Consider the following 25,184-nt stretch of genomic DNA (forward strand, 5'->3'; position numbering starts at 1 on the left):
GAAACTATAGCTTTGAGACCCACTGTGCCCTTCCTAATTTGGAAATATTTTCTTTCTGGTTTTTATTTTGACATGTACCCAGCTATCTACTTTTGTTGCTATTTCTAGTATCCCAAGGGAGCTGCTTTCTGGTTGTCATAGTGCAGGCAAACACACAAGAAAACCAAGAACTCAGTGCTTTCATAAAGCATTTATTTTTATTTGAAAACATTATACAGGCATTACATTGCCACAGCCAGTCCAGAGGGGAGCATGCAAATATCAAAAATGGACAGTTTGTTCAACTTATCGGTGTAAATTTCTTTTTTGGTTTGTATTTTCCATTTGCAGTGTCAAGATTAGTGTGCTTTGTTATGTGACTTAATAACAGAATCCTACCCATGGGGTAAACTCTGTACTGGTAGCTAGCTGGGGACTACTAAATGGTTACAAATCAAAATCAAACCCAAAACAATACTACACGTTTGTCAAAAGGTTAATACACAAGTTAGCAATATCTAAACTAAACACTGAGACATTTTCATGGGACACGGTGGTGCCGATTTTCCTTTGCTTAGTCTACCTGGTTGTATATTTCCGAGTTTGAAGCTGGTGGGAAGGTCTGACCAAGGCAAGCTCTGTCCCCAGTACACGTTTTCATTGAGAAGGTGAGAACCACCACTTTTCTCTAGTGGGGTTTAGGAGAGCTAGGGTTTGCTCTGCCCCATTCAACTTCTTTATAAATTCCTCAAGTCTCACTTGTTGAGGAGAGATCGGTGGTGGACTGAAAAGCTGACATTTTTGCTGGTGTCTACTAAGGTTATGAAATTTCAGAAACTAAAATAGCTAGAGTTTATACTTTCCTGCTCTCATGTCCCCCCCGCCCCATTCCCAAAGGACCAATATTTTTACATAGAAAAAAAAAATCACTGTTTGCTTTTCTAAAGGGTCAATCTAGAACTCCTGATCTTGGATAATTCCGTATGTTATCAACCTTTCTAAATGGAGACAACCCAACACAGTAAGGTAATCCAGCAACATGAAACTCTGTGTACAGGATGCTGGGTGATACGATGAGTTCATCTGTACATTCATACTTGGTTTCCATACAATGGAGTCAATTCAAATATCCTATAAAATAATTTAGATGGCAACTTTTAGCCATGTGTTGATTGCAAACCATTCTGAAATTTACGTTTTAAAAAAATTCCCAGTCCACTGAGTGTATTTATTTGAATCTAATACCATAGTTTGATCTACTTCTCTTAAGACTTTACTAAATGCCTACAAATGAGTGTCATAAAAATGAACAAAAGATGAAAACATTTGGCTTAAAATAAATACTAAAAATGCAATAAATCAAGCAAATTATGCAAACCAAAGGAATGTAAACACAAAAATAAAACCACAGTCTTTAAAGGTCTTCAAATCTGAATGGACAAAACATTTAGAGAAAGGTATTTAATTGGTTGAAAAGGTAGCAGAGAGCAGATGTTGGCAAAATTGCTTCTATTTGATGTAGTTTTATTTTTATTGATTTTTTTTTTCCCTCCACAGAAAATGAAATACATTTCTAAGGGGGCTGAACTGAGATGACTGTAAAATCTGTATATCAGAGATTTTTTTTATCCCAGTGCAAGGGTGGGACCATCTGTCCAGTGTAGAAGGAGGGCAGAAAAGGCTACATTGTTGACCAGCAGCCTAGGCTATGTTTGCCTGCCAGGCTCTCTGGGAGTCCTGACTATACTGCAATTATGTCCTTTCAATTTATAGAGACCCCACTGATGTTTTGCTTTGCTTGCTTGCTTGCTTAAGATATATTGACTTGAATTGTCCAAAGCTTTATCAACACTTATTTTTCTTTTACAAACCCTGTAACTCCATTGAGAATCTATCTGTCTGAATGATATTGAAGTTGGTCGATCTCAAAGGGCACTTCACATAGTGGCAAGTAAAATCTATTCTAAATGATAGAAGCTGTGGTGTTTCTTAATTTCCTGTGTTTGAAGAAAGGACTATTTTGAGGGCAACGGATTAGACTAGTGATGTATCACTCAAAGCCTTATCAGGACCCTGTAATATTCTCTGAATCCAGAAGAATGTTATGTTAATACATTCTGCTATTGAATGGATGGATGCCAAATACGAGCATGGTGCAGGACGTTTTCAATGGTGACATCTTTGCCATTACAAAATGACCAGATCAGTTGAGCAATTTTCAGAGACAGCTCCACATCAGCACCTTGACTTTGTTAAGAGGGTGCACAACCAATGAGACTCCACAATAAAGACCATTTCCACGCTGGTGTATTTCAGAACGGGTGACACACAACTAAGAGGGCAGAGGGTCATGGCTACTTTCAGTGCCTTAATTTTCATATCATTCAAGAAATCTAGACAAAAAGGGGGGAAATGAAACAAATCATTTTTAAAGAGAGGGAGGGGCAGAAGGATTTAAAAACTATATAACCCTAAACACAGATAATATTATTTCTGGGGTTTCCCATAAGCCACAGAAATGCAATAGTCCTTACCCTGTTATTTCAGGGACTTGATTAGCAGGATCACATGGTGCAACAGAAAGGCAATGTCCTGGAGTAGTCAGAGATTGAAATATAAAAAGGCTAAAATGTTTGCTTTATATCTATTCCTAGAATAGAGAATTATATGGTCAGTTGCCCCTCCCCACAAGGGTCACAGCACAAAATACTTATTGAGCAGGCAATCCAACAGGTAACAGAGGAAACCATTAGCCACCAGGTCCCTAGGATAAAGAAACTTCTCAAGGGTGGAGCTCCTGTGGCATGCATCACTCAGATAGTCTGTGCAAAAAATAAAATATGATTCTTAAAAAGTGACTCGCCATAGAAAAGTGGGATATATGTGGTCTACATGTGGGTCTGACAATAGTTCCCATCAGGAGTACAAAACACTCTCCTGAAAATTGGTGTAATAATAGTAACAATAATAATACAAATAATAATAACGACAATACTTGTTTTTGATTCAAAAAGTTTCACAGTAATTAATGCAGGAGAGTTGTGATGAGGATACACACACTGGCTAGGCATCTCTCCAAGTCAGGTGGATTGGAGCCTGTGTCTCTAGTGATGTTTAGCTTGTTCCTGGTGCAGGCTTTAAGAGGCTTTGCTACCTCGCAGTTCACCTGTGTAAACTGCACCTAGTAAATACCTTTCTCTATGTACAATACAGAGATGATGAGCGAACACGTGGCCACTGAGCTGTTCTCAGTGGGCTGAGTGGCCTCATTCTAGGCCACACGAACATGGGGCTCCTCTTCAGTCTCCTGGCCCAGGCTGGTGTAGGTGACTGCAGGCTCCACTTGAGCTGTGGTTGGCAAGTCCACAACAGGTCCTGAAGGATTGCGGAACTGCTTGTACACTCGGGGGTCCTGGGCTATGTATGTGGAGGTGGAAGAGTAGAGCACCAGCCCAATGAGGATGGTGAAGAAAGACAGGAGATAGAGTCCTGAAAACTAAGCACACAACAACAAGGTTACTTAGCAGTCAGAGCAGAACCCAGGCACTGTGATGAGGTCATGAGAGGCCCATGAGCTACCTCCTCTCCAACAGGCAGCTTGCAGGGTTGGCCAGCACTCGTGCTGAAAGGTGACTTTTCTTTCCTAAAATGGCTTGGTCTTATTGATTCCCTTTATCTTTTGTCTAGAGCCAGTGGCTAACACAGTGGAACACTTAACTAATTGTCTCTAAAGTACCAATATGAGCACCTGGCAAGAGAGCTGGTTAAGCACACATTAAAGTACGTCAAGTTAAATGCAAAAAGTCTCCAATATCATTCAATAAAGAAGTGGTCATTGTAGCCTCATTAAACCTGGAAGAAATATAGGTATTCCATTTAAGGTCGTAATGAAGCCGTAAACAATGAACCTGTCACTGACAGCTGCATTGGGGCACTCTCATTTCACCTTAATCTACTTTAGACATTTTTGTCTTCCCAGTAGGAATTGTTATTGACTGTGGTAACTATTTTTGCAAGATTAGGTTATCCTTGGACATAAAGAAGTAGTATAACATTCTGTTCTTGCCTCACTGATCTAAAACAAAACCAAACACAAACGAATATACAGCATTATGTTCCAAATAGACTTGCTTGACAGTTCATAGGGTTTTGAAGGTGAGAGAGGAGAAAATATTGGTTTATTCTGGTTCTAAAAATGTATATGTTTTTGAAAACTACGACATCTGGACTTTCTTGAATATTACACCAGAAGTAGTTACTTGGGTAGTTGCTGGGGGGGAGTAAGGTTAACAATAGGGATATTAACATTTCTATTGTTTTATTCATGCATTCAGTGAATAGTTCCTTGTATACCTTCATTACATCAAACATTTAACTCTCTAGTGGGGAAAGAGAAATAAAAAATTATGGCACACTGGGAATGTAATGCCCTGCAACACTGAGACCATCTGTGAGAAGGGGTCATGGCCTTGTGCACACTGAATGTGTGCATGTTTGCTCATGATCTTAGCTGGCTGAGGCTGGGGGTAGGGTTGCAATGTGAATAAATACCCTGCTGTGGGGTACCTGTCACTTTCTCTCTCTCAGTAAAAAATGAATCAATACACTTTTAGAAATCATGGTTGGTTCTTACATTCAAAGAGCTAATAGTCTCAGTGGAGAAACAGAGGTACAGATAGGCAAAATCAATATAATGCACTTTAGGCATGCCAAGTCTCATTTCAGTCAATAGCTATTATCCCAGTCTTGATCACATTCTGCATCCATGGGGAAAAGAAGATCAATTTTATTTTCCTATTTTATTTTTTATGCTCGTACTTTGAGATATCTAAAAACTGGTAAAAAAAAAAAAAAGATAAAAACTAATTGGAATCTGGAAGAAAAGAGAACAAGAAAATGACCCAGAGATTTTCTGAAGTTACAGGGCTATAATAAAAAGCTAAAAGATAGCTATAATTGGTACTTCAGTCATAGAAAAGTCAAGCTTGAACAAAGCACACAGGAGAAGTATTCCTACAGCTAAAAGTCTCTGCTCCAATCTCCCTCTTTTACTCTTCCTCCCTTCTTTCCCTTCCTTCTTTCTTTCTTGTTATTATAACAACGATAACTATAGTAATCTGATATATCTCATATTGTATTATCCTGATATAATAATTGATTTAATCTTTCTTCCCAATTACCCCTTCACTGAGAAGTGGTGTCCTTTTTGACCAATGTGAAGCACAGAGTCTGGCACAGTGTAGACATCTACCAAGTACTGCTATTTGTTTTTATAGGAATTTCATTATGGAGAAATTTCAGGCTAAAGAAAGAAACAAAAAATAATTAGCCTGGCTCAGTGGAGTATTTCAAGCTTTTAGCTTTAAATGAGATAATACAATGTCATTCTTCATCCATAAAATACTAAACATAAATTCATTGAAAAGGAAGACTTAATATTGGTCTGTAATCATCTTCTAAAAGTCATCTTCAAATCTGGAGCCAGTCAGAGGTGAATGAGAAGACAACGAGCAGGTAAGGGCAGTGGAGAAGGCAAGAGTCAGGGTAGAAGACTGGGGATGGCTGATCGGGGGGTTGGCATAGACACTTTCATAATTGGAAGTGGGCGGGATGTGGTCTTTGAAACAATGAAGATGTGAGTGCAGGAGAGGGTCTGATAGGGCCCTAGGTAGAAGGACATGCATTATTCTCAGTATCTGATTTTAGATCCTATATCTTGACTTGATGACTATGACAAAGATTGTACTAGATTTTCTAAAGCTAATGTCTTTGCCCTTGTGAGAAAGGATTCCTTAACATACCGCGTAAGAGGACTGTCTCTTGTTTGGACAAGGAACCATCAAGTTGGGGGTAATAAATCAAGAATGTTTGTGGGGGGGAGTGGGTACAGCTTTTGGAGAATGGCAGCACATACTTTATTTCCAGTGTAATTCTATTTAATTCATACAGAATTCACTCTTAACATTATTCAAAGGATAGATAGCATGGAATTTTATATGACAGAGGCATCTTGGAAGTCATCCAAGAGGTTTTATTAATAGATGGTAGAGAACGTTTTCATTTAATATACAAGCCCGAAAAGGGAGCAGTCAGGCAAGCATTATAATTAATCAGGAAAAATACTGAGTATTCTAAAAAATGACAGAAAATGTTGTCTTTAAAAAAAAAAGTAAGAAAAACTGACCTCTTCCCCCCATTCTAGCTTAGTAGAGAAAAAGAAAACATAATCAGGGTTACCTAACAGAATGACCGTAGTTCCAGATACTGTAATTACTTTATAGCGTATTTGTTTCATTAACCAGGCACACAAAATTTTTGTACAATTAGGCTGCTTAGCTGCAAAGAAATACTTATTTCTAGTTTCCAAAACAAAGAGAATAGGAACTTTTCTGGACACTACATGAGGAAAGGGAGCTGTCTCAGAGTTACAAACAAGGCATGTTTCAGACAGAGGCTTGCTTGTTTCCACTGAAGGACAGGGACTGCTACTTGAAGTGTGCTTGGTGGTCATCCTCTTAGCTGACTGTGGCCATGCAAATATGTTCTATGTTCTGTGTGGCTGATGACTTTTGCCTGCATTTTGTGTAAATGGTAGCATTTAGAAGCTGAGAAAGGATGCACCTTAGGTTAACACTAGCACACTGCAGACACTGTGGACTTTGTTGCTGTCTTTTTCCCTCTTGATGAATCACTCTCCAAACAAGGGTCAGAAAGTACTCACTGTACATAATGAGAACCTCTGTGTGTTGCTTAAAGCAATCTGACCAAGACACAAGCCAATGTACAGGAAGGGGTGGTTTGGAAGACTGATAATAAGCCTGAACAAAATTCCATGACTGCCAGTTAACCTTGGCTCTTACACACTTGGCATTTCGGTATGTTTGCTAGTGAGCTAATATGGCATTCAGCACATCAGATAAGGACATATTAAAATTTTTTTACATTTTGCATTAAGCAGCTATGTTGAATTTTAATATACTAATGATTTCAATGGAACTAAGCCTATACATATAGAAAAACTACATGGTTTCAAAATCATTTCAAAATACATTTGTCAATATATCATCTAGAATATGTGAGGAAGGAGACCACTTTTCAAGGGTAGCTTTGTTTTTCTAGCTTGATTAAAAAGATGGCAGGAGTCAGAAGACAAAAAACTGAGCAGAGAGGTATAAAATAGAGGTATAAAATGAGAGATGTGGGTTTAAGCTCTATTACACTGAGTATATGTGCCAACTGTTCATGTATGCTGGGCCTGTTTTTTCCTTCTTTCCTGGAAAGGGCACCTTCAGAGTCCCTTTAAAGACACATGCCTCCGTGTTACACAGTTTTTATAAGGGTCTCGATTCTGGGCTTTGGTCATTTTTGCTAAACGTCTATGCTAATTTATGAGAATACATTACTAATTTGATGGATAATGAGATTCCTTTAACTCTTAAAGGTAGATGTGTGACAGTTTTTATAGCAAAAAAAAAAAAGATTCAGTGGAAAAATGAACCTGTGCTACTCATGAGACGTGGCAGAGGACTGGAAAAAGAGTTGATGGAATGAAACTTGGGGCAAAGCTCCTGGGGTTACCTGAGAAAAAGGAACTCTACATTTAACTTGGAGATCCAAGGAAGCTCAGATAAAATGCAGGGGCAAAAAGGAAGAAAGTTAGGTCGAACTAAAAAGAAAAAAGATACACATAGAAAATATCTTAATAGGTAGGAAGAAAGCAGACTGCAGAACTAGATAACCAAAACATAATGATTTTTGTCTAATCAACATGTGTTCTCTGCATCTGTTTTATGTACACTGGTCTCTATTGGTCTCTTTTTGCACACATTTGTGTATACACACACACACACACAAATGGGGGCCCCTACTGCTGACTTGATTTGCTTCCTGAGCTTTCATTTCTATCAGGTCATTGGGAAAGTCATGATGCATTTTTGAATAGAAACACATGGAAAAATACATCATGATGTTTCAGATGACCTAATATAGTGGACACTTGTGTTTTGAGAGGTGAGAAGACTGGGAGGACACTGCCCTCGATGGCTGCTCTTGTACCACAGAGAAAGGGAAAGGCAATGCCTTCAAGCCCTCAGGTGTTCCCAAGGCCATCTACAAGCAGAGGAAGGAAATACCAAATACCTCACGCCTTAGTTCAAGGGTGAGACTGTTAAACTTGAAAAGATGTGTAGCCTTTGGGGGCTCTACTGGATCTGCATCTGTCACTGAAAGAGGCACACGGTTTGGAAACATGATGGTAGTTCCTGAACTGCATGGGAAGGCTGTACAGAAGGGAAGTCCAGGATATTTCTTAGTGTTTTCAGATATGGCTTCTGGTGCAGAGAGATTAGGATTTCAATAGATGAAGACTATGTGGTCATGGCAATGATTTCCTTTCTAGTTATTCAATTTATTCTTTTAAAAAGATACAGATGTAATTAAATCTTCCCCCTTCTTTAATTTTTTGGCAGAAAATACCTATGAGGATAGAGTTTTTGGATTTTCAAACCTAACAGTTGCTTCTGAAATCAGTGCAACTGTGGGGAAGGAGAACAACAAATGGTGGCTGGTTGCTCTAGAGATCATGCAACATGGGCTGGCAAACGTGAGTTCAGGAGCTGCTAGGAAGAATTTCTATGTAAGGAGACTGGCCTGGTCATTTCAACAGGAAAGTTATCCCTGAGGAAAATCAAACTTTTGATTTTGTTTGTAAAATTGCCCTGATTATTATTTACATTATTAAACAAAGCATCTTGGGACCAGCAGTTAGCGTAATGGCTATGTTGCTGGACTCTCACGTAGTCGACTGCTGTTCGTGTTCCGGACCCGGTGACTTAACCTCACGCCAGGTGCATGTGAGTCCATGCCCAAGATCTCGAGAAGAGAATGGAGGAGAAGGGATTGTGGCGTGGCCATCCCCCCTAAGGGTGATTTCTCGTTTTCTGTCTCTCTGTCTCTCTCTGGTGAGCGACGCACCCTGTAGCAAAAACCTCTCCAAAAAAAAATAATAAAATTAAACAAAGCATCTCTTCTCCCCATACTTCTCTATTCTGTGATATAAAATGCACACATAGAGATAAATCAACTGGCACATTAACTGTGATTTCTAGATCAAGAAGGAATAAATAAGCCCAATTCAGAAGACCAGTTTGGAGGGAACCAGCAGTTAGCGTAATGGCTATGTCGCTGGACTCCCACGTAGTCGACCGCAGTTCCTGTCCCGGACCCGGTGGCTTAAAACTCACGCCAGGCGCGTGTGCGTGCGTGCCCAAGATCCCGAGAGGAGAATGGAGGAGAAGGGATTGCGGCGTGGCCATCCCCCCTGGGGGGTGATTTCTCGCTTTCTGTCTCTATGTCTCTCTCTGTCTGTCTGGCGAGCGCATGCGCCCTACAGTGAAAATCTCTCAAAAAAAAAAAAAAAAAAAAAAGACCAGTTTGGAGACCCTGAATACAAGAATAGTTTAAAGACCCATCAATGATTAATTAAAGTAAAATTACAAAAATAAAAGGCTGAATTTTGAGTTAAATGTAATGCTGCTGTCATGACGAGTAACTAAGAAGGGAGTCTTGGTATCTTTAACCTCTATATATGGATTGAGGAGTGAACACTTTAGGAAATAATTTTGAAAGAGAAATAACTGGGACCAGCAGTTAGCGTAATAGCTATGTCGCTGGACTCCCCTGTAGTCAACTGTGGTTTGAGTCCCGATCCCGGTGGCTTAACCTCACGCTGGGCGCATATGTGTGCATGCCCAAGATCCCGAGAGGAGAATGGAGGAGAAGGGATTGCGGCATGGCCATCCCCCTGGTGTGGGGGGGGGGGCGGTGATTTTTCGCTTTCTATCTCTCTCTGTCTGTCTGGCGAGCGCAAGCGCCCTATAGCAAAAAACAAATAAACAAAACACAAAACAAAACAAAACAAAAACTCTCCAAAAGAAAGAGAAATAACTAATCTGGGGCCAGCAGGTGACGTGGAGGTTAAGGTGAATGGATTCCATAGGACCGACTTCACCATTTGAGTCTCAGACCCTTGAAAATCACATTGGACATGTGTGCATGCATGCTCAAATATCCCTAGAGAAAAATGGATTGTGATGCGGCCATCCCTCACTTCCCCAGTCTCTCTCTAGAGTGTGCACGTACTCTTATAGAAAACTAAAAATAAAATAAAAAATAAAAAGAAATATTTGCTGCATGTCCTGTGGTGGGAGGAAGAAGTTCATCTCTTGGCCATCATGTCCATCTAAGAGGGTTGAGAACCACACCATGAGCCAGGAGTACAATTGCTGGGTACAGAACAAGACGATGTGGGTCGGCGCTGATATGCTGTAGACTGTGGCCTGGTCAGGATCCTGGATGAAAGGCTCTGCCTGGTCCTGATCTATTGGTGCTGGGTTAAAGCCAGCTGCTCTTTAGGCCAAGGAAACTAGACAGACCTGGCTCCACAGAAAAACCAACACAAACAACTCTAGGCTAGGCCTAATTTTGGCCCTGCACTGAACTAACAAGATCATTTTTATTATTATTAAATGTTTTTAAAATGCAAATGTTTGTCTTCTGGGTTTATCAAATTGGAAATAAATTGCCTGGCGAGACTAGTGCTTTCAAATACTTTCAAACTCCTCAACTATTGTTTTCTCCGAGTTTTGCTGCTCTTCATGTTTCCTCATTTCTTTTTCTGTTATGGGAAAAGGGGTCAAGTTGTTCTGATTGCACATCGCACTATTCTTTCTTCCAGGCCATGCCATGAAACACACCAAATGTGAGCATGGTGTAACATCTACCTACAGATACCAAAAATTAGTTTTTATTTGAGACCTGGCATAACTGACCCCATCCTCAGAACTCCTGTTCTTTCTCCAGTTTGAGAATTCAGATTGCTAATCTGCTAATCTAATCAGCACAGAAACAGGGTGAATGAGTGCCTTAGTCAGAACACCAAACAGCTTCTCTACCCACATCCAGATACCAAGGCATTGCCTAGATTTAAATACCTGGGGAAGATTTAGCTTCCAAGCATTGCGTTGTTCTAGAGAAAAGCAGTAGCAACCAGGGCCATTGTCCCTCTGTGTGCCTGACACTGTCACCTAGGGCAAGGCAGTGCCTTGAGCTGTGACCTAGTTTGGTTTATGAGGCCTTCTATTTGGTTTGCAAAACCAATTCATTTGACGGTATAATTTGCATCCAATCACATCTAAGGCCAATAAGGGTTCTTTTACAGGCAAATATCTTCTCCTGTGGGTAATTTCACACATGAGTACAGCAATAGGGAGCTAAAAATGGATCTCTGCCATTATCTTTTATATGACGAACAGACAATTTTGCTTGGTTTGATGCATTGATAGAAATCCTTGTTCAAGGAGATTTCTTTTTTCTGCAGTCCAGGAAAAAACAGACAAACAAACACAAACAAAAACCATAATAGCCAAGCCAGGAGTGGAAAAGAAGGGACTTACTCTGTGGGAGTGCTTAATTACAGGTTCAGTTACAACAAAGGCTATTCAATGGCTCATTCATGTCACCTTCTTACTCATTGTTCTTACTATCACTAGCAAAGAAGGGATTGCATTTGTGTGGGAAGCACACTGAGCAGTAGCCTTCTCTCCATCTAGACTCGTGCATCACTAGACACCTATATTGTCTCAGCATAACACAGAGTTGTACACTAAGTTGCAGAAATTTTGCAGGAGACTAATTTTTTTTCATAGTTCATTCATCAATGTCTTCCACGAGAAGAGACAAAGACAGAACCAGAGACACAGAAAATGAAAAAGAGGCAACCCCAAAAGGGTCTCAAGCTGTAGTCTAGCTCAGTCAGCCACAATGTGAGCCCACAATCTTCCTATGTAGCCTCAGCAGTTGTATGACTGCTATATCAACTTGAATGGCCTGAATTTTAAAGCCAGTTATGATACTTGGGTTGTAGAACTAGTAAGTGGTAGTGTTGGAGTTCAACACATCCCAGTGATTATTAATGGTCCAGACCTTTTAGGAATCAAGGTTTGAGTCACCTAATGAACCGTAATTAGCTGAGAGCAAAAGAAATACAGAATATATAGGGGAAGAAGGTAGTTATCATATAAGCTATGCCCATATAGTCAGTTACAAAAATGAGGGCTGTAACTGTCTTTCTTATTTTCTTACTTGTTTGTGATAAGGATCATTATGTTACATGACAAGGAAATAAGAAAAGGAAGGAACTCTACATCACGGTATTTAAGCTACAGAATATCAAGGAAAAGTGTAAACATCATCCAAAGACTTTGCATCTTCTGGGTGACAGACTAGTGGCTTTTCACCTGTATGTAGGACAACTGTATCATGTTAGGCAAAAGTATATCCTTGTTATTGTTCTCATCTGGAGATTATGTATTATTTAAAGACATGTGTATATAGGTGCCAAGTTGACAAGAGATGGTCATGTGATGGTTAATTGTATAAGTCAACTTGATCAGGCCATTGTACCTAGATATTCTGATCAAACAGTAATCTAGAAGGTGCTTAAGGTTATTTCTCAAACAAGATCAGCATTTAAATAAGTTGACTTTGAATAAACTAGTTTACCCTCCACAATATGGGTGGATCTCATCCAATCAGTTGGGAGGCCTTAAGAAAAAGACTGAGGTCCCCTAAAGGAGAGGGAATTCTGCCTTCAGATGCCTTGAGCCTTGAGTTCTAATATCAACTCCTCTCTGAGTCTCCAGCCTATTGTCTGTCCTATAAATTTTGTACATTTCAGCCCCGCCCCAGTTACATAAGCCAATCATTCAGACATATGCACATATTCACACACACATGCTCATGTGTGTGCATACACACATATACTATTGGCTCTGTTTCTCTGGAGAGCACTGAAAAATGCAACTGGTACCATGAAAATCTTTCATTTTGATACAAAATATATACTTTTTCTTTCCATGGCAAGTTTTAGAAATGGAATGTTTATGTTTTTCAGGGACTGTCAACTATCAAGGGGTATTTTATAGTACAAGTTTTAGAATCAGAATGACAGGGTCTGTAGCCCTATTCCTCTCTCTGTGATCTCGGACAAGTTCCTTATCTTTCTAAGACTCAGGCTTCTCAGGTAATGTAGCACCTGCTATATTAGACAAATTATGAGACTGTCTTGAGTGTCAAATGAAATGATTCAGCTAAAACTGGTGTAGTGCTTGGCACATAGTTAATCTTCAATAAATGTCACTATTGTTACATTTACATCACAAAGAGTAACTTTTAAAGAAAAAATAGGTATAAAACTTTCCTTTAAAAGCCTTTCTGGGGACCAGCAGTTGGTGTGGTGGCTATGTCGCTGGACTCCCATAAAGTTGTCCGCAGTTCGAGTCCCAGATCTGGTGGCTTAAACTCATGCCAGATGCATGTGCATGTGTGCCCAAGATCCTGAGAGGAGAATGGAGGAGAAGGGATTGTGGCATGGCCATCCCCCTTGGGGGGTGATTTTTCACTTTCTGTCTGTCTCTCTCTTTCTGGTGAGCATATGCACCCTATAGTAAAAATCTCTAAAAAAAAAAAAAAAAAAACAGCCTTTCTGAAAAATTCACCATAAATCAAGTTGAATTGAAAATTCATTTATTGGTCCAGCAGGTGGCATGGTGTTTAGGGCACTGGACTCTTACATGGCTGACTGCATTTGAGTCCTGGACTTGGTGGCTTGTTTTCTCACCCTGCACCCCTTGTCTCTCTCTCATGAGAACACGTGCCCTGTAGAAAACTTAAAACAATAATAATAATGATAATAAAATAAAGAAAATACATTTATGGAATTGGCTATTTAAAAGACGTATACAACAATCCATCTGGAGGAAAGGCCCTTTGTCAATACAAATAATCTTGGTTATAGACTTGGGGTCTAGATTTATTTATTTTGAGTTTTCTTATAATAATGTATAATTAGATAAGTCACTGGAATCTTCCCAACTTCCTATTTTGTTTTACTTTGTTTATTTTGAGCAACTACTCTTCATTGGCACAAATTATATTTAGACACTCATGAGTATATGTGAATAACTTAGTAATTTGTTTTGCTTCCTTCGTGTGTAGGCTAAAAATAGCCCATCAAAAGACATCTACATCCTTACCTTTGGGACCTGTGAATGTTAGTTTCACTATTTGAAGAAAAGGTGTTTGCAGATGTGATTAGATTAAGAATCATGAGAGATTATCCTGGATGCAATGTACTGAAATTTATGTGGAAGCTCTATGCCTCAGTGTGACTGTAGCTGGAGATGAGCTTTCTGAGGAAGTAGTTAAGGTTAAATGAGATAAGGTTAACCAGGATCACAGCGGCCGGGGTGGGGGGAGGGAGCCTGATCTATTAGGTCATCAGGAAAGTCATGACGTACTTTTCTGTTTTTCTGTGCAAACATTTGTCATAACTTTCCCATGACTCAATAAGAAGATGAGTGTCCTTATAAGAAGAGACAGTAGAAAGCCGTCTCTGTCTCTCTTCCCTGCCTCTGTAAATACCTAGGAAAGGTTATGGGAAGAAGTTGTACAACAGTGGTGATCTGAAAGCTAGGAAGAAAGCCATCATGGGACACTAAACCCTGTCAGGTCTTGATTTGAGACTTGGAGCCTTCAAAAATATGAAAAGTAAATTTTAGTGTTTAAGCTCATCCAGCCTATACTATTTTGTCATGGGCAGCAGAGCATACACATACATACAGTTAGGCCCTAAATAGGATTGCATGTACCTTATAAAAAGGAGGTAGAGAGAGGCTTTAGACACACAGAGACTAAAGGGGTTTAAAGATGGAGCAGAGAGGGATTTGAAGACATTGGCCTTAAAGATTAGAGTGATGATCTATAAATCAAGGAATACTGGTAGCTACAGAAGCTAAAAGAACAATGTAAAGCTCTTTCTCTAGAGATTCTGGATAGAGCAAGGCTCTGCTAAACCTTTATTTTAGCCCATTGAAAATTATCTCAGACTCTCATACCCAGAACTGTGATAGAATACATTTTTTTCTTGAAAGATTTTTCTATAGGGTGTATGTGCTTGCCAGAGAGTGAGAGGGAGAGAGAGAGAGAGAGAGAGACAGAAAGCAAGAAATCATCCCCCCTGGGTGGGGAGTGATGGCCATGGAGCAATCCCTTTCCCTCCATTCTCCTCTGGGGATTTTGGGCACACACACACACACACACACACACACACACACACATGCCCGGTGTGAATTTTAAGCCACCAGGTCCAGGACTCAAACCGCAGTCAACTACATAGGAATCCAGTGACGTAACCATTATGCCATCTGTTGGTCTAGGACATGAGAGTCTTAACTAAGCATTTCTTGTGATGCATTTATTCCCCTATTCACATGTCATTTCTTAAACCAGTGGGGATTTGCACTTAATAACTACTATGATATTATAAGCAGTGTGTTCTAATTCCTGCCAATACTTACTCTGTAAAGTTTTCTCATTACCCGTTTTGTCTCCTTCCTTGCACCTGAGAAGTTTTATATAAGAAGAGAACTATTATATATTCAGGAAAGCACAATGAATAACATTTCCAAATTAGGTATGATATCTTACTTAGAAAACTAATTCACCTCATTTCATTATCCTTGGTGCTGATGAAGTAAAGGTGTGGGGAGGTTTGACTGTACACTTACGTCTCTAATACCGCAGTGTCAGCTGACACAGTGACCTGGGGTTTGGTCTTTGGTTCAATTCTCTCTACTCTCTTAATTACTTGGTTAACTGTATTATAAAGCAATTCTTTTTGTTTCTTCTATTTTATATACTGAAGTTTGTAAGGGCAACCATATTTCTTCTGGTTAGGGGAAGGACTCAACCTTAATCCAATATATCCTGGAACAAACTTCATGGATATTGATGGCCTTAAAAGGTGTTCTTTCTTGATTCACAGAAATGAAGAATCATCAAGAAATATTATCACGGCTGGGGGAGGAGGAAACCCCTTGACAAAATGAAAAATGAGCTCCCCTGCAATGATATTGGAATTCTATAATTCCTTCTTTTTTGTATACCAGGTGGTTGCAGAAAAAAAAACAACAGAAAATTATATAAATGGATGAAAATTTTATTTCTAAAGAATATTATGACGAGGCAATTGCCAATAAAGGAATCATATTAGGATTTTAATGGTTAATTTTTTCTAAGTAAATGGTTTGGTTCTTGATAAATACTTTCCCTCTTCTCCTAAATAGCCCTCAATGTTTACTTTTAAATTCCAGAATATCATAAAGAGATACTGGCACTGGGCCCAGAATTTCTGGTTATTCTATAATAAATTTTTACAACATCATTATTATTGAATTTTCATACTATTGTGTAATTCCTTGAATTCCATGCAGTGCTATAAAAATGTGATGAGATATTCAGCAACACTGGTGTGTGTGTGTGTGTGTGTGTGTGTGTGTGTATGTGTGTATACATATATATATATATTTCTTGTTTTTTTTTTTTTTTTTGAGGAAGATGAAAATGGCCAGACTTTGTCAAACTGTAAGAAGACTTGTAACTCAGAAAGGAACTTTTTTACTGTCAAAAAAATTTGTGTGATAGTCTTTTCTCTGAAAACATGTAATTCTGGGAAAATTTACTTTGATAATATTATTACCTGATATCATCTTTTCTTTAGTACATTGTCTGTGTGAAATCAGTAGAGTGTTCTCCCTTTCTCTGGATATATTTGCTTCCCAAATAGATGGTTGCTCTGCAATGATTTAGTATTCTTTCCCTCTCACAGAGCTCAAGGCTACTGGTTTGCATTGGTATCTCACTTATTCTTTTACATGAAATGAAACCAGTAAACTAGTCAATTGAAGATATTTCACAGCATTGTGAAGATATCCTTTTACAAAAACTAACAGTTTTAAATGCCACCAAACTCGAATAAGAGACAGACACTCCACTTACTCTGAAACTGGGTGGAAAAAATTACTAACAGCTTTGAAAACAAGTCCGCACACTTGAAATGCATTTGTGTATAGCTTTTACATTTTAGCAGTTTTATTAATGAAACACTTCCCAGAGAAAATTATTGGTTGTTAGTGTGGAAGATTAGGGAAAAGTTTGTAAGGACAGTTATAGTTTTCTACTTATAACTATAAATTACAGTCAAGGGTCAGCAAACTAACAAATCTTGCATCTATTAGGTTTTGTAAATAAAGCTTTATTGGAACACAGCCATGTCCATAGTGGAGTTGAATGGTTGTGACAGAGACAATATGGCTGGCAAAGACTAAATTTTTTTTCCAGGTTTTTGCCATAGGGTGTGTGTGCTCATAAGAGAGAGAAAGAGAGGGAAAATGGGGGTGACCACATCACAATTCCTTCTCCTTTATTCTCCTCCTGGATTTTGGGAATTCACACACATGTGCACGGTGTGATTTTCAAGCCACCAGATCTGGGACTTGAACTGCTGTCTGCCACGTGAAAGTCCAGTGCCTTAACCACTGTGCAACCTGCTGGCCCAAGACCAAAATATTTACAATCTAGCCCTTTGCAGAAAAGTTTACTAATCCCTGGTTAAATACACAAATACACATGTAGATGGATATGTAATTATGGTAAGTGATAATGATTCCTTTCACAATTTTACTATGAGATGACTTATGAATTATCTAAATAGTAGATATTATTACTTAATAAAGAAATTCCTTAACAAAGTTTCAACTCATAATGTAAGCTCTATGCTTCTATACCCCCATGACATTGCATATTGTTAAGCATTGAACTAATTTTCTATTCTCCATGTTCCCTTGAGATATTCCTTAAGCAACCCTACAATTCCTTCAAAAAAAAGGAATCAAAACACTATTGCTATTGTGGGATCTGTTTTGCTTTCTTAAAGCTTCTGTGAAAATTTCTAGATGATATTCTGTGTAGAAAATTGAAGATGAACCTCCAATATTTCTTGTATAAGTAAACCTTTCATTCAACAAATAATCACCAAACACACTGTGCTGTGCTCCGTAGTAGGCACCAGGCATATGGCTAAGAAGGAGCCATGCCCAGCCCCTGTCATCCTGGAGTTTAGTACCACTTCCCACACAAAGTCAGGCCTTTATTTAAAGATGGGATTAATGGACCGTCAAGAAAACACTAATACAATCAAACCATAACTACTGAGACCTCCATAGAACCATTGGGATAGTTATATTCCTGCACATGAATGCTCCTTGAAGCATCCAGAAAGAACAGGATGCAAACTGATAACCAAATTTACCTTCAAGTTAGATTGAGTTACAGAGCTAAATTTGAGGCTCTATGGAACAGTTCATAATGTATTATTTTGAAAAGTAAAACTATATCCTAAAATATATTCCAATGAGAAGGAACTAGGCATATTAACTCTAAAATAGCACCTAGCAATCTACTGGCTGAAGAATTTTAGAAAGTAAAAACAAGAAAAACAAAAGCAAGAAAAAACACTAATTTTTTGTATAGTTGTCAACTAAAACTGATGGTTCACTATTTCTAATCGGGAGTATGTTGCAACTTTGTCCATTTTTCAATGGCAGAGGTTCATGTCTAGGCTTCCTTTTTATTTGAAGGGATTGCTAGCATTACTTTCATACTGAAACAAAAATACTGTTTCATGATTGCAAAAATATTGAATGCTCATATGATGTTTCAGCAATGTATGATTTTATGCCAACACTTCAACATGCGAAAAACATGGTATACAAGTGCTCAAAATTCTACTATCCTTAATAATGGCATTATTTATTGAAAATTCGCTGTGCCGGATACTGCAATTAATGGTTTGCAAGTATTATTTACTCTTCACAATTAATCTTATGAGATGGATACTACTAGATCACCAGAAACATCTTGATGCAGTTTTGCATAGAAAAACATAGAAAAATATGCCGTGACTTTTCTGAAGACCCAATATTATCATCTCCATTTTGTTTATGGAGAAAGTGAGATTGACAGAGGTAACTGCTGAACAAGCCTGTTGCAACCGTGACCAGCAGTCCCTGTACGGATTTCAGGGCGTCTATGTACCTGGATGAGAAACCTAGATCTTTCTTTTCAATAACCTCTAGTTAAGATTCAGCATTTCTTCAATTACAAATGCAAGTGGTGAGCTGCAATAGAATTATCAGTACCTTAGATGTTTTCACCTATAGAAATCACTTAATTTCATATCATGTTACAATAGCTGCAGATCCCTCCAAAAATTACATATGCTCTTCATTGTTTTGACATGGCATTGTTACTAGATCTGCTTCTAGATCTTGTGATTTGTATATTAATGTATTGTCACATTTACAAATATTTTCACAACCTTGTTTTAATATAATTGGTTTTGTAATCCTATTTATTTTATTTTAGATTCTTAAAAACTAAAGGGACCTAACAGTGTGAAAAGGGACCTCTGAGCTTCCTCATACTGCCAGATAGACCCATGGAACACAAAAGTTAGGGACCGTCTGGTAGGAAGTGGAGTTGGAAATCCTAACCAGGCTCAGGTTTGCGTCTGCCCTTGTACTCATGTTTACATTTTGATGAACCTCCTTTCAGATATGTCTCTCTACAAGCATACACTTGCTTCAGTGCTTACATACACGTGTGAATATGCTGAAAAAATGTTTCTGAGTGAAGATGTTAGTAGGAAGCAGGGCCACAGTCTCAGTATTTCATGGCATGAATGCTGAAACCAAAACCAGTCAAAGCTGGGTGGCAACCAAACAAGAAAAGAACCACTGTATTTATATGCATTAGTCTTTTTCTGTATGTATTAAAAGCCTACTTGAAGTGGAAAAAAATTTAGAAAAAAAGGAAAATAAAAAGAAAGAGAAATTAGAGCTCACAGTTTTATCCTTATGTAGCTACAATAAATTTATAGCAGGAAAAAAAAGAAAGAAGGAAAAGAAGAGGGGTAAAATTGTATGTCAGAAACTTTGAAAAGTGGTAGACAAGGGATAGTGTAGAAGGGAAAAGTCTAGAAAGCATGACTGTATTGATGAGTAACCAGCGTTCCTTACTAGAGTATTCTCTGAAAAAAGAAGAGTTGGCCAACTCTGAAGAGTCTCACAGAAATCTCCCGTTTGGAAAGAACTGATAGAAGTGGTGATTAGGCAAGCTCAGGGAAAAGTGAAAGAAACACGCTTATACCCTGGAATAGAAATTCTTACCTATTTCCTCAGGTTCTTCAGAAAGCAGTGGGTCACTGGAGCTTCCCAATATTTGGGGGCTCCTTGGTGAGTTGAGGGGGTAGTTAAGGTACAAAATGGTCATACCTCTATAAGTGGGTGAAGCCATAGGCCAAATTGACCTACAAATGTAAAGATAGTAGGCCAGTAGGTGGCACAGTGGTTAAGGTGCTGGACTCCCACATAGTTAACCGCCGTTCAAGTCTAGGACCTAGCGATTTTAAACTCATGCCGGGCATGCATGTGTGCGCTTGAAATCCCAAGAGGAAAATGGAGGAGAAGGGATTGTAGCATGGCCATCCCATCTGTGTGTGTGGGTGGTGGTGGTGGTGATTTCTTGCTGTCTCTCTCTGTGTGTCTCCAGTGAGAAAAACAATCTTTCTCTCTCTCTCTCTCTTAAAAAAAAAAAATGACATCAGAGAGGTTCTTAAATTAAAGAACTCAGAGATACAACACTTGCGGGCTCCCAAAATAAAATCTAGTCACTTAAAAGGTTGACAAAACAAAAAAATTGGGTTCAGGACTCAATTTTTAAAAACAAACAAACAAAACAAAACAAAGCAAACAATCTCATGAAGTTCTGAAAAGAAAAAAGGAAAATACCACCACAAGTAACTCACTCTTTGAATATGAAGACAAGAAATATTTTCAAGGAAGCAAAGACTGAGGAAACCAGGAGCACTGACTGTCAGATCCACGAGTATCTCAATGCACTTTTGCAGTGAACCCAAAGTCTCACCTTCTTCAAGAGACTTAACTATTACCTGCTTCCCATTATAGAGAAAATACTCGCTACATATGGACAAATTGTGCTCGGTTATATATAGCAGCCCTGTTTCCTGATAATGCCAACAGTGATAAAATCTAGTCAACCAAGAGATCAGTCAAAATAAGGTATCCAGAAAAGACAAGACTGCATTTCAAAGACTGGTGGCATAGCAAAGGTAGTAGGTATGGAAATATGGCTTAAAAAACAGAGGGATTATGTTTATCAAAGTTAACTTTTTTTGGGGGGGGAGAGGTTTTTGGCATAGGGCGCGTGTGCTCGCCAGACAGACAGAGAGACAGAGAGATAGAAAGCAAGAAATCACCCCCCAGGGGGGATGGCCACACTGCAATCCCTTCTCCTCCATTCTCCTATCAGGCTCTTGGGCACGTATGCACATGCACCCGGCGTGAGTTTTAAGCCACTGGGTCCGGGACGCAAACCGCGGTCGACTACATGAGAGTCCAGCAACATAGCCATTACGCTAACTGCTGGTCCCCAAAGTTAACTTTTAAAATAACTAATAACATAAAACACAATGGACAGTATCATTAGTTTTTCATAGGAGAGAGTAAATTAAAACTTCTGGGCCAGCAGATGGCATGGTGGTTAAGGCACTGGATTCCACATGGCCATTTCCGTGTTTTGAGTCCTGAACTGGTGGCTGAAAAAAACATGCCATGCCCATGTGCATGAGTGGCTAAAATCCCACAAGGAGAATGGAGGAGAAGAGACTGCAGGGTGCCCATGCCCATGAGGGGTAATTTCCCACTTTCCCTCCTTCTGTATCTCTCTCCAGTGACTGCACATGCTCTAAGGCAAAAATCTACAACAAAACAATGAAAAACTCTTAAAACTTCAAATAAATATTTGGAGCAAAATATCCATCCATGGGGTCTATTGTGATGTATTGAGCAGCACCTTGGCTCTGCTTCAGTCTTTAATGCTTGAGACAATCTTTTTCTTTTCTTTTTAATTTTTTATTAACATATAACGATTGCATATATTTTTGGGAGTACAGTGTGATTTTTCATTACATGAACATGCAATGTGAAATGATTGACACAGGGTATCATCTCAGTCATTTGTCATTACTCTGTGATGGGAACATTCAAAATACTCTTTTAGCACCTCTGAAATGGACAGTAAGTTGTTTAACCACATTCTCCCTACTATACTTTATAACTCTAGACATTAATCCTTTTATGTAATATATGCAATTTCTTTTCTGTTAATCAACATCACTCTAACTTAAACCATTCCCATCCTTCCCAGCCTCTAGTAGTCATTCCTTTTTTTTTTTTTTTTCTGAGAGGTTTTTTGCCATAGGGCAGGGGGGCTCGAGAGGTTTTTTGCCATAGGGCGCGTGTGCTCGCCAGACAGACAGAGACTGAGAGACAGAAAGCAGAAAATCATCCCCCAGGGGAGATGGCCACACCACAATCCCTTCTCCTCCATTCTCCTCTCGGGATCTTGGGCACGCACGCACATGCACCCAGCGTGAGTTTAAGCCACTGGGTCCGGGACTCGAACCACGGTTGACTATGTGGGAGTCCAGTGACATAGCCATTAGACTAACTACTGGTCCCTCTAGTAGTCACTCTTCATGTCCTTCTTTTACAACGTAATTTTTTCCAATTTCTGTAGATGAGGAGATCATGTAACATTTCCTCTTCTTTGCCTGGTTTATTTCACATACTATAATCTCCTCCAGAATTGCTCATTTAACCTCAAATGAATAGATTTTTTCCTTTTTAATAGGACAGTATGAGCTTAAAATTCACAGCTTTTTAAGAAGCCATTTTGCAAAAAGAAATATAACAGGGGTATTTTTATAAATACAATGTGAAGCATTGCTTTTATGCTCATCAGCTGCCACAGGTTGAGGCTACATGCCCGGGCTTTCGAAAGTGCAGTTGCATTACTGAAATTGCTCGTGGCCACAGAAGATCAACAGAGTGACTTGGCACAAGATTCGGATCAGTGTCTGATGAAAGATTCTACTCTTAATTAAAATTTCCAATCTCTGCAAACTCTCTGGCATTGGCACTCAAATGCTAAGGATACTTGAAATTACTGTTCTATCCAGCCTTCAGTTGTTTGGTTCGCAGTAATGTGCCCAGTGGTTTTTTTAGTGTTCTTGTCATCTCTATTTATAAATAGAGATAAATGCCAAAACAGTGGCTGGTGCATAGCAGGCACAGAATAAATAAACACTTGTTAAATAAAGTTTTTTTTTTAATTTAATACATAAAAATATATTATTAAAATGACCCTGTGTCCAGAGTTAATGAACTTTGTTTGCCAGGTCTCTTATAACAACAAAAACAAGACAGTAAGATACCCTGGCACATGTGGGATGTAATTGTAGTGGCTGATGCAGAGGTAGAAGACCATGGAATACTACACCTGTTCTTGTAGGATGTAACCTGGATTGCTAGCGTACCCAGTTGCCATTCAGAAATTTCCCTGACTTTTTTGTAACTGACAACAATCATCTTTTAAAATCTGGTATGAAGATGTGACCAAAACATGCATAATTTTTAAAATGAAAACATGCAGATGAAATCCTATAAAATTCACATTAATCACATTACTTGTAATAGTTAAAACAGCCTCCTTGGACAAATGATTTTGGAATCTCTATCTCCCTATTTTTTTAAATTAAATATTTGGATGGTTAAAACATTTTCCTGATGCAAGAAGAGGAGTTTTATGGAGCCCATCTCTTCCTTAGATAGTACTCTTCAAACAGGACCACCTGTGACTTCAGGCATTGCAGAATGGAGAACCATATAAGCTAACAGCCTAAGTGGAGTATTTGAAGAAGGCTTGGACAGAACTTGCAGTGATCACTTTTCTCCATCAGTTTCCAGTTTATTTTAATAAAGTTACAAAAAGAATATCTTAAGAAAATACTCTCACCTTTATTAACAGCAATTCTCTGGCAATCAATTAAACTTTGAAAAGATAATAGCAAACGTGTCAAGTAAGCCATTTTCCATTTTAAATATCAAGCAAAAAGAAGTATTTCATATACTCAGTGTTGGCTGTTATTTTTCTAAAGAATGTTCAGTGCGTGATGGCCTCCATATAGTGAAATAAATTACTGGGGTTTTATTTTAACAGTCCTCAAATGTTTTGTATTTCTGGTTGTCTCCTAAAAATTCTACTGTAAGCAATGAAGAAATCAGAGGACTCAGCTGAAAATGACTGATACATTATTTTCTACATGTTTATGCACAACATCCCTGATTTGCCTTTTCAAACAAGAAATAAGGTAGAGGGAACTCATATAAAATTGGTAAGAGCTACATATAGTTCCAAAACCTTACGATAAGATTTCCAGTCCAACAGGGAAATGAGATAGGGATTTCTAATCCTGAACCTTGTGTTTAATCAGGTAAGTGCGTCACTGCCGGTCACCATGGATACATTGTCTAACTTAATACCTCCACAAGGGAAACCTCATCACCTTAAAGTCTGGAGAGAATAAGTAACTGGTCCAAGGAGCTGTCAGCGTAGACAGAAACCACCAACTTAAATGGAGTTTCTTTGACCCTGAAGTCCACACTCTTAAGCCACAGCATATTGGTTAAACTCATACCTCACACGTAGACACTGAAACAGTCCTCCCATCTCAGTTTACTTTCTCCCTACATGACTTAGTGTCTTCTTTATTAAAATCTTACCTTAGAAGGAAACCAGAACTACTTTAACAATCAGTTGGGAAATTCTACAAATGGCACAGGACATCTGCAGGTAGAGAAGGTGTCCTCAAGGCCCACACGTGGCTCCTGAACAGCAAATCATCCATGTGTCCCAGCTGGCCCACCTTGGAGCCAGGGCACCCTACTGTCCCGGTGTCATTCTTCCTGGCCTCTTTGTGGTAAACAGAATAATACTCCCCCAAAGATTCACCCTAATTCCTGGAACCTGTGAATACGCTACTTTACGTGGCATAAGAGATGCTGCAGATGTGATAAAGGATTTAGAGATGGGTAGGTCTAGTGTAATCACGAGATTTGTAAGAGGGAATCAGGAAGGACAGAGCAGTTTCAACATTTGAATATGTCATACTGCTGGGGCAGATGAAGAGGTCACAAGCTAAGGAATGCAGTGGCCTCTAGATGTTAGAAAGGGCAAGGGAAGGGATTCTCCCCTAAAGCCTCCAGATGTAGCAGTCTGCGAACACTTGATTTTAGCGTAGTGAGACTTCTTCCAGGACTGTGAGAGTAAGTATGTGTTATTTTAGGACACTAAGTCAATGGCACTTTGTTTCAGAAACAATAGGA

At 38.9% G+C, this 25,184-nt stretch overlaps 1 protein-coding gene across 1 annotated transcript in view; it reads right to left on the reverse strand.

Annotated features, from left to right (window-relative positions):
• Positions 1-208: 208 nt before the first annotated feature.
• SLC35F1 (solute carrier family 35 member F1) overlaps positions 209-25,184 on the reverse strand; it is a 205,945-nt gene continuing 180,969 nt past the window's right edge. Inside the window, exon 7 of the mRNA XM_006157863.3 lies at positions 209-3,475. Coding sequence (XP_006157925.1) covers positions 3,251-3,475 — 225 coding nt within the window. The 3' untranslated portion in view covers positions 209-3,250. The remainder of the gene's footprint in view (positions 3,476-25,184) is intronic.

This window comes from Tupaia chinensis, unplaced genomic scaffold (assembly GCF_000334495.1).
Source record: "Tupaia chinensis unplaced genomic scaffold, TupChi_1.0 Scaffold000563_1, whole genome shotgun sequence".
NCBI lineage: Eukaryota > Metazoa > Chordata > Mammalia > Scandentia > Tupaiidae > Tupaia > Tupaia belangeri.